This window comes from Medicago sativa, chromosome 1 (genome assembly GCF_051527215.1).
Source record: "Medicago sativa cultivar Bolivia chromosome 1, Bolivia_mono, whole genome shotgun sequence".
In the NCBI taxonomy this organism is placed as follows: domain Eukaryota; kingdom Viridiplantae; phylum Streptophyta; class Magnoliopsida; order Fabales; family Fabaceae; genus Medicago; species Medicago sativa.
Genome location: NC_140749.1, coordinates 35996672 through 36006412, shown reverse-complemented (window position 1 = coordinate 36006412; position 9741 = coordinate 35996672). Strand labels below are relative to the sequence as shown.

General features: G+C 33.4%; 2 protein-coding genes across 3 annotated transcripts; both read right to left on the bottom strand.

Moving 5' to 3' along the window:
- Positions 1-301: 301 nt before the first annotated feature.
- Positions 302-3657, bottom strand: FSD2 (Fe superoxide dismutase 2). Of its 2 annotated transcripts, none has more exons than XM_085717403.1 (9): positions 3506-3657; positions 3356-3441; positions 3061-3135; positions 2076-2264; positions 1817-1988; positions 1571-1692; positions 1004-1030; positions 874-897; positions 302-771 (listed from the first exon to the last, which is right to left on the bottom strand). In XM_085717403.1, the coding sequence occupies exons 1-9, from the start codon at positions 3609-3611 to the stop codon at positions 568-570; spliced, it is 1005 nt and encodes a 334-aa protein (XP_085573529.1). In that variant the 5' UTR covers positions 3612-3657; the 3' UTR covers positions 302-567. The 2 variants fall into 2 exon arrangements, with proteins under 2 accessions (XP_085573529.1, XP_085573535.1); XM_085717409.1 differs by having other exon boundaries at positions 3356-3417; positions 3545-3657.
- Positions 3658-5970: 2313 nt separating this feature from the next.
- On the bottom strand, positions 5971-9412 carry LOC146954634 (Transcriptional coactivator/pterin dehydratase). The gene is made up of 3 exons (XM_085717395.1): positions 8984-9412; positions 7005-7197; positions 5971-6251 (listed from the first exon to the last, which is right to left on the bottom strand). Exons 1-3 carry the CDS (start codon positions 9326-9328, stop codon positions 6160-6162), a joined length of 630 nt encoding a protein of 209 aa, XP_085573521.1. The 5' UTR covers positions 9329-9412; the 3' UTR covers positions 5971-6159.
- Between the last annotated feature and the right edge of the window lie 329 nt (positions 9413-9741).

The window sequence follows — 9741 nt, the reverse complement described above, 5'->3', positions numbered from 1 at the left end:
TAAACCAAAGGCACAACCAAACACTCTAAAAGAGTAAACTAATTACTTTATCGTCAAATGGCCAATTTGGTCAAAAGAAATCGTCAACGGGTCAATTTAATCAAAGAATTCATTAAAGGGTCAAATAGATAAATGGCCGATATTATGCTCAACTGAGTAAGATACTCTTTTCCAGAGAAATACAAGTTTTTTTTTACCAACATGGTGTTGAGAGGGTTAATAACACGACTCTCCTATGAAAAGAATTTGAGTTGATTCCTATCGTGTGTGAAAGAAGAAGAAGAAAAAAACTAGAATGTCATTATTGCAGGATAAGACTTCATATCATTATTGCAGGTTTGAACTATGAAGCATTAGTTTATTTAGAATAAAACGATGACCATTGAGAGCAAAATTTGCAGCTTGAAGCCGCTAAACCTGCTTGAGTTCGCAAAAATAAAAGGAAACACAACTTTTAAATTTATCCTGATAACATCAAAATATTGTACATACCTAACTGGTGCAAAATATAGTGCCATAACCATTTTGAACTCTATACTCTAGACCAAAAAAAACTCATTCTGTATTCTAGTCAGTATCACTATCTGCAAATATCTCCGGAGCAGGTTCAGCTTCTCCGGTTGTTGATTTTTCTTCTTCCTCTCTTCTTTTCCTCTCCTCCTCTTTCTCCCTCTCCGCAATTACAGCCTTAGCTTTCTCAAGTCTTGAGCTGACTGCTTCCCAAGACACAAGTTTATCCATGAACACTGATATATACTCAGGACGCCGATTCTGCGAAAATAACAGCTTATATTTATTAGTTTGTTTAATTGTTAATTAAACAAAACTCTCAAATATAGTGATCATTGTAGAATTCTGTGAACCACATCTCACCTGATAGTCAAGGTAGTAAGCATGCTGTATAAAAGTGAAATGTACATATCACAAAGTCAGTAATTTGGTATTGATGAAATAATAGTTTTAAATTCATTGAATCATTAACAGAAAAGTTTGATAAATATACCTCCCATACATCAATGGTAAGGAGTGGCTGCAAAAAAAATAAAATGAAATCACATTAGAAACTTCTATTGTTATCAAATAGAGACTCAAATCATGAATCGGAAGACCTATTTACCAAATCACAAATCAAATCTTATTTGAATCTTAAGCTACATTACCAATATAATCATGACATTTAGTATAAACAAGTGAGATAACAAATTCAAGCTTCAACTCATAAACCATATGACAAAAGAAAAATAACTGGCTAAACAAAGTTGACATATAAAAGTGGCTAACTGTACTAGGTTTAGATAGTGATCCATTAGAATGAATTAGGATTTAATAGTGAATCGGGATTCTTCATACTGAATCAGGATACAAAATGAGACTCATCCAAAATATATACACTCTAGAGATTAGTATAAATTGAGTTCATGTTTGCATCAAATTGAGATAAGACTCGTATGTATTATGAGATACTGGTAACCATTCTATCCTACCCCGGCATTCATGTTTCAAAACATTTAAAAACTAAATAAGCATGATGATTGATTATGTGACAATATAACTAGTCCTTACTACTTACATGATGATGGTTCCAAACAAGGGGGTTCACAGCATTAGGACTCTTCAGCACGACTAGCTTTTTGTCCTCCTCAGTTGCAAGAGGATTTACTGCATTTCCAACATCAAGTCTGCTTTCCTTATCTGTATTTCATAGATGACAAATAGAAAAAGAAAACAGGGCAAAGAGCGCTTTCTGAGTTAGATATACCAAAGAGAACAAAAATGCCAAAAAGTGAGCATATGGTGGAAAGGGTAAATTACGCACATGCGAGCCATGCCCATCCTGAACCAAATTGTGTTGAAGCAGCAAGCTTGAACTGTTCAACGAATTTTTCAAATGAACCAAAGTCTCTTTCAATCAGTTTTAGAAGTTCCCCAGATGGCTTTCCACCACCACCAGGTTTCATAGACTCCCAGAAGAAATCATGGTTCCATACCTGAAATAAATTGATCAAGAATTCAAGATTACTAAGCTATGGTTCAGAAACATGAATTAGACTTTATGTGTATAAGTATATGCATGCCTGTGCTGCATTGTTGAAAGCTGGAAGAATGTCGCCATTATTGTACGACATAATTATGGTTTCTTCTAGTGACTTCCCATCTAGATCTGTTCCTTCAATTTGCTTGTTCAAGTTGTCTACATAAGCTCTGTGGTGCTTTCCCCAATGGTACTCAAACGTATTCTGGCTCATAATTGGCTCCAAAGCATTCTGAGAATTTTCATCATCGAAATATAGGTTAATCATGCATTATCCGTCGAACGTCAACATAACAACAGCATGTGCATGACAAATGTTTAGGTGATTCCAATTAATATATGAATCTTTCTTGTTTAACCAGTTAAGGTTTCCCAACGAAGTAAACCGGAAACTAATAATATCACTCAAACGACAAAGACCCAAAGTGATATTATTTAATAATAGCTAGAGCATATTTTAAGAGAAAAATCATCATAATAAGTGTTGTCAACCAGGGATCGTGGAAAATAGAGGTTTGTTCAAACTCCGATATGCTACAGCAATGTAGCGCCAGGGTAGTGGGTGCATGACAACACTTTATACCAAAAAAGCAAATCGTGGAACAATAGCTATTTGTTCAAATTCCGTTATGTTATAGCATTATAGCATAGCTATAGCTAGTACTTGACAACACTGTTCAGTGCTCATTATAATGATAAACCATTTCAATGCTACTAAGATGATTCGGATCAAGACTTCAGGGTACTAGTTGGGTAAGTTTTTAAGTTAAATATAGGTTTCGCGGTAAGCTCCAAAAGTTTTAGTTATCTCAATATGTTTTAACATGGATTCCATCATTTCACCAATTCGAACTAAATAACGAGCTAATAAATCTCTTTCTTTTCGCCAGTGTCTAATGATGAAAGATTACAAACCAGAGTTTGGCAAAAAGTGAAGTTTGAAAATGGTAAAGCCAATTCCATTGGCATGATTCATAAGAAGCATAACAAACAGATAAACAGAATATTGGACAGAATTTAGATGTTACCAGCGGATATGGCGGTGGCTTCAGCTCAAACTTTGCAGTGATTTGTGTGCCTCCAGCTTTCCTTATGCATTTTCCCTGCAATATCAGTATGTTAACTTCTAAAGTTGACATGTTTTCCAATTAGTGAAACGAAGCGAAAGGTCTAATACAATTCGAAGCGAAAGATGTAATATAATTCGTTCGGGTTTGAAACCAGACCTCCTACTACTTAAACCCTTGGAACAAAACTAAAAACTTTAAAAACAAATAAATAAATAAATAACTCCATTTGTTAAGAGTTGGAGAAGCAAAGAACCTGTTTTTTAGAGAATTTGAAGGTGGTGGCAGAAGATGAACCAAGATTTTGGAAGCCTGCAACTGCAAAACAAGAAGAATCAGAGAAAGAAGATGCGAGAGAGAGAGAGAGAGAGAGAGAGAGAGAGAGAGAGAGAGAGAGAGAGAGAGAGAGAGAGAGAGAGAGAGAGAGAGGTTTTGAGCAACAAACCATTGGGAAGAAAAGAGGAAGATGACATGTGAGTAGAAGAGGTTGCGGAAGGCGATAACAATTTCATCTTTTTCCACCCTCTTTGCTTCTGCTTATGCTTCTATTGAGTGAGTGAGTGAGTGAGTGAAGAGTTTCAAATTTAACTTGAGCTACTTTACGTACCACTGTACTTTGAATGTGATAGTATTGTTTCTTTCGATTAAATTAGTGTGAGAGCATTCTAGTACAAATGAAACCATAATGTCGACATCGTTTACATTTCTTTTTGTTAATCTAGTATATGCGTAAATTAGGGCCGTTTGTTATAGATTCTAAATAGATTTTTTTGGAAATTTACTCAAAAAATAGTATAAGTTATTTCAAACTCATTTGTTATAAGTTAAAAAAGATATTTTGATATTTACTAACCTAAATATTCATTGTTCGAGATTTTACATAGTAAAAATCGTTTATTTTTTCAAAATGATATATTTCAAAAATGATTTTTATGAAAAGCTATTTGAAATGGATTTATTTTAGAGATTTTTTCAAAATTTTAGTATTCAAAAAATTTATAGCAAAATGATGAAATATCTAAAATGACATTTTAAGATAAGCTATTCAAACCGATTTTTTATTTGAAGCTTTCCTTAAAAATTTCCTTGTTAAAAAAACTTTAACAAAAACATATTACATTACAAAAATCTATTTTTAAAAAAGCTATAACAAACGGGGCCTTAATCTTTTTTTTGGTGATCGTCTGGGTTTGAACATCGGACATTACATATATTATGCATTATCCTTACCAACTGAGCTAAGTTCACGAGTACTGCATAAATTAATCTTTGAATAACCGATATGAGTGACAAAACTCTTCCTTTAATTTATTTGTTATATTGGAAGAACCTCTAGATAAGTTAAGTTGAAAGATATCTTTTTTTACAAAGTTGAAAGATATCTTTTAATATCTCGTTTTAGTTTTGTTCAAAAAATATCTCCTTTTAGTATTTCACAAATGAAAAATATGATATTAAAGGCAAATCGTTTGGAACCCAATTTAATTTTACAGGTGGAACAATTATTAATTAGACTTTACAAAGAATTAAATCTAAGTTATTTGATGTAATTTTAATTTATTTTTTTTTGTTTTTCATTGATTTTCTCCGTTAACGCATGTTGTACATTTGCTTTTATTTTTTTATTTGAAAAAATATTTAATCAAATTTTAAATAAATTATCATATTCTTCCTTCAAAAAAATAAGTTATCATATTCTAATATATTATCCGTGAGATTTATTGTGGTGTCTTTCAAAATGTCTACACGCTATGAAAAGTTTGTCCGAAAGCATCTCATTTGTTCAGTTCTACTAATTTACTTTTTTAAAAGACGAAATATTGTAAGACCCTAATCCAACCACAAGAATACAATGATTAGAGTAAGAAAATGAAATTACAAATAACTACAAAGTACAAAACGTGAAGAAACAGACAAAAAAACCTGAAAAATCTCAAAGCCACCAACGTTGATGCCTAACAAACCAACATATGATCACTCTCTAACTAAAAAATCTCCCAGAAGAAGGCAACACTTTCCACTGTCTAAAACTCATTTGGCCAAAAACCAAACCAAAACCATGAACATGGAAAATTGGGTAGAGCTAGCAACAAAATCACCCAAAACACCAATCCGTCATCATCCACAACGGCTACAAACCAGAAAAACAACGCTATACCAGTTCAGCCTCGAACAAAAACAACTCCTTTACCCGGTCTGCTAGAAGCATTGCCCCGTAAGTGAAGCCAGTTGCTCTCGCATGTAACCAATTCCACAAACGCATTTTTGACTGTTCTAAAATAGCTTCAACCGAAATAGATTTACCTTGGAATATCCCTAGGTATCTTACTTTTTAAATAGACCAAATGCTCCCAAACTCGGTGAAACTTGACACTATCGAGAATCAGAGAATAACCTTCATTGATTTTGAACCATAGTGATCTTGCACAATAATTCCACTTTCAGTTTTCAGTTATTTGTTTTATTTTGCCTCTGTATATTCAGTTCAAAATTATGCGACTAAATTATTAAATATTTAAATGGGGATTTAAGAGTAACATATTTAGATATTTAGATAAAAGGAGGGATCAGATATCTTATATGGGCTATAACAAAGAAGGATTTGTTTAAGAAACACAAAATAAAAGAGAATTACCTGCAGTAAATTCTGCAAAAACTGTTTCTAGGGTAACAGTTTAGTTAGCACGGTGTAGTTTGAAATGTCCCTTTTTATTCCAATGATGTAATTCCCAATTAAATGTAAATGAAACTGATCTTGTATGTTAAAGGAAGTGATGGTGTATGCAGAAATCCAGGCCATTTTCACACATAAATAAAATCATAATGATTAGTTCTTAGTTCAAAGTAACTTCATGTAGAAGTGTTGAAATGTATATAAATGGCTGGTATACAATATTTTTCTGATGCTGAGAATCATTATACTTAACAGACTTCAGGTAGAAGTAAGAACACTTGAAATGAGAACAAAGAATAATACATTTCATCAAATAACACAAATTAGTGGTAACTCTTTGTTGAACAAAAATTCATAACAAAATACTTTATGGAGCTCATGGAGCATTAAGCCCAAGCTCTTTTCCTTGGGACAAGATCTGATGTCTGTATTGCATCTATCTTTGCAGCTACAATGAAATCATTCATACTTAATCCACCTGCAAAATATCGAACCCTTTCAAATGTCATGCTTTAAAAATCAAGATGAGAACTTATTTGTAGGAACTAGAGCCTAGATGTGCCTATGAGGAGCCCTGCCACTAGAGTGGTGCCTAGTGTTCTCAAACTCTAGTGCTAACTCATAAACTGCCTAGTTTACGTTTTTGGGTGTGAATTTAGTGTCAATTCGTAAACTCGTTTTTACTGAAATCAGAGCTTGCACCGAGTTTGGTGCCTACATAATCTCCATTAGGGAAGGAGGAAAGAGGAATGATAAAGGGTTGTTCCATGATAGTGTGTTAAACCCTCTACAGAGAACTTGCAATCAATAGCAACTAAAATCAAAATTACTCAATGATATTAAATGTATTAGGTACTCCCTCTGCGAGATTATACAAATATCTTTTTTTTGTAACCATATTCTTGGTCCAAAGTATATGCCGGCTTGCAGATGATTATAATCAAAATTAGTGTGGTCTTCTGTCTCGACTACGTTTTTTCCACTCACAAGGCACAAACATGAGACTTTGCTCAAGGGATCTAAGTCTAGTTCTACTCGGACCAACAATTGGTAATACAAGTGTTTTTTAAGGTTTGCATATAAAATAAGTGTCTTTTAAGGTTGCTTTGCAAACATGGTTAATGTAATATTGAAATTTTAAAAGTATAAATAAACAAAATGTCTTTAAAAAAACTAATAACTAAGAATGATAGGAGGGAGAAGATAAGAAGGGTACTGGTGTAAGGCTTACCAATGGATGTTGTCCATAGTTCTGCTCTGACTTGATTTGGTTGTTCTATGTGGATATTGGGGAAATGTCCTGCAGTCTCTACAACTGTAGAGATTCTGTTAATGAGTTCAACTCCGCATTTAAAATCTCTCAATTTCCACAAGCATCGAAGTTTAAGTACTCCTTCATCGTTCACAAGTCTCCAACCCAAAACCTACATAAATGAAAAGAAAAACGTTTAAGAAGCTAGACAGTGTAAAATGGATTTCTATGAAATTTGCAGGGTAAAAATGTGTTGTAAATAGCTTCTAATGGTTGTAGCTTGTTTTAAATATGTATATCTGATTTGACTATCATGTCAAATAAACTCTACAAACAAAGAATTAAGTTAGAAAAGTGTGATTATTATGTATTAGCAACTAATGAATAGATGACAATAACGAAGGAAGATAAACATCTAAATAGTTTAGTTAAAAATAAAAAAATAATAGGAAAGACACTTCTTTTATTTTTTTGCTAATAAGGAAAGACACTATTTCAAGCATACATGCTCAATCTGAATCATAAAACAATTAAATAAACTCAAAGTTTTCAAATTTGAGGTGTCTAAACTAAATCTTATATCAAAACTTGTTAATGTATCAAGCAAATATCCTTCGGTGAACAGACTTTATCCGAAAATGGTAATAGTAACAAAAAAAATCCTGAACACTTTATATCATGTTATTTTCCAAATGAAAATACGGGTTCAACATTGTGTACAGCCTGAAAGCAATATCTTTGCAGTTATAAAAAGGTTACTTTTAAAGTTAATCAACAAAACCAAAACTGATAATCAAATGTGCATCTGAGGCAGAAAATTGATACACTTAACTGGTTCATCTTTCAATGTTTCAATATACGCACAAAATAAAATTTTCAGAGCAGAGTAGCATAAAAATGGTTGACTCGTTGATTTTGATCATAAACATTACATTCACCAGATTTTATGCACCATTCAAATGTTCAGCATATAAATTCAAAGCCCTTAGTGGTTCCTAGTTCATATCACTTTTTCTCAAGCAATCTATATGATGTACTTATACTCTATTGAATGGCATAGCATATACATCTTCATGGCATTAAAATTTCTTTGACATGGGACTAGTGTTTGATCCTCGTCGTCTTCTTTCTCTTCATAATCAAATTAACATTTTGGTCGAGGATCATTGACTCATGTTCAGGAAGTATATATTCTAAGCTTACATTTTCCACGTTTGGTAAAAGTTAAGATGAAAGGAAGTGACTCGATTCCAAGGTCACGGCTTTGAAGAGTACTCACAGATTACTTACAAAGGGGATTGCTCCTAGCGAGAATTGAACCTATGTCTTATAACATTTTTCTTTTATAGACAAATGTTAGTGGTTGATTTGTTACAGGGAGTGAGAATCGTTAGTAACAGATATCGAAACCTGAACCTCCTAATAGTACTCCTTCTGTGTTCCAACTCATACCACCAAACTAATTTTTCTGGGACCTAGTCTTTATAGCTTATATGCCAAGTGCTTTGATCCTTACTTGCTCCATCAACCTTGGTGGTTTTCAGCTACAACTATATTACCTTCCAACATGGAGAATGTAATCTCAGTGTTAAAGAGTCTCTAATCGGACAAAAGATGGCATGAACATGTGTTTATAAATGGGGGCAATCCTCACCTGACAGACCCATTTTATTGGGTTGTGGTAGGCCCGACCACGATTCTAAAACAGAGTAAATCAAAACCTGATTCAAACATCCTCATCTCTCATTTCGTAACAAAGCAATAATTTGTTATTATAAGTTATAACTTTATAACTGTCTAAAAAAGTGGCATTGACTCACTTTGTTACCAAATATTCTAACACTAACACGCGTGGTTACATTCAATCACATCCATTTTTCAAATTATTACAAGTGTCTACGTATCAATGTCGTGTGCTTTGTCCGTGTAAATAGTTGCTTAGAGAGAGTGTATGTTACCTTTCTTATAAGCTGGTTAGCATCATCTTGAGAAAGGGGGGACTGTAAAGGTGAAATGGGGGTACACTCCTGTTGAGAAAGAGAAAGAGCAGAGATATTTGGGATAAGGATTTTGTGTTCGGTGTTATAACTACCTATAACTTTCTCTCCGAATTGACTTTCCAACTCAGCTGGGAAAGGGTCTCTTGCTCCAAAATCCCCCAAGAAATCGTTGTTAAAAGACCGAAGTGGAGAGAACCCGTTTGGAGTACGGTTCTGAAAATTGAATGAAGGATTGAGTTTGGTGGTGGTGAGATTTATCTGTAACACAGGGAAGGATAATAATACAAGCTTGGTTGTAGCCATTGATTTTATTATACACTAACTACTGGATAGTGTATACTTCTTCCTCTGTGTTGCTTGGTGTTTGTTTATTGGGTTGTGTGGATTGAGAAGTTCAATGGAATAGGGTGTAGTGTTGTGTTGTTTGTGTGGATTGGATTTGCTTGGTGGTCAATAATAGCCTCTGGTGGTAATAGTGTGGTGGAAGAAGAATTACATGGGTCTTTTTTGTTAGAGCTACAAAATAATATAGGGGTGGTGACGGTTACTGTTTATCAAATATTTTGTGTGAGCTCTAAATACTAGGCTATTTGATAAAAAAAAGAAAGTGACAATGAGTTTTACCATCCGAAGATTTATCGTCCAATGAACTAAGACAAAAACACAAGTTTTAAAATAATTTTACTAATTCACTATACAAACTTTAATCCTCTTGT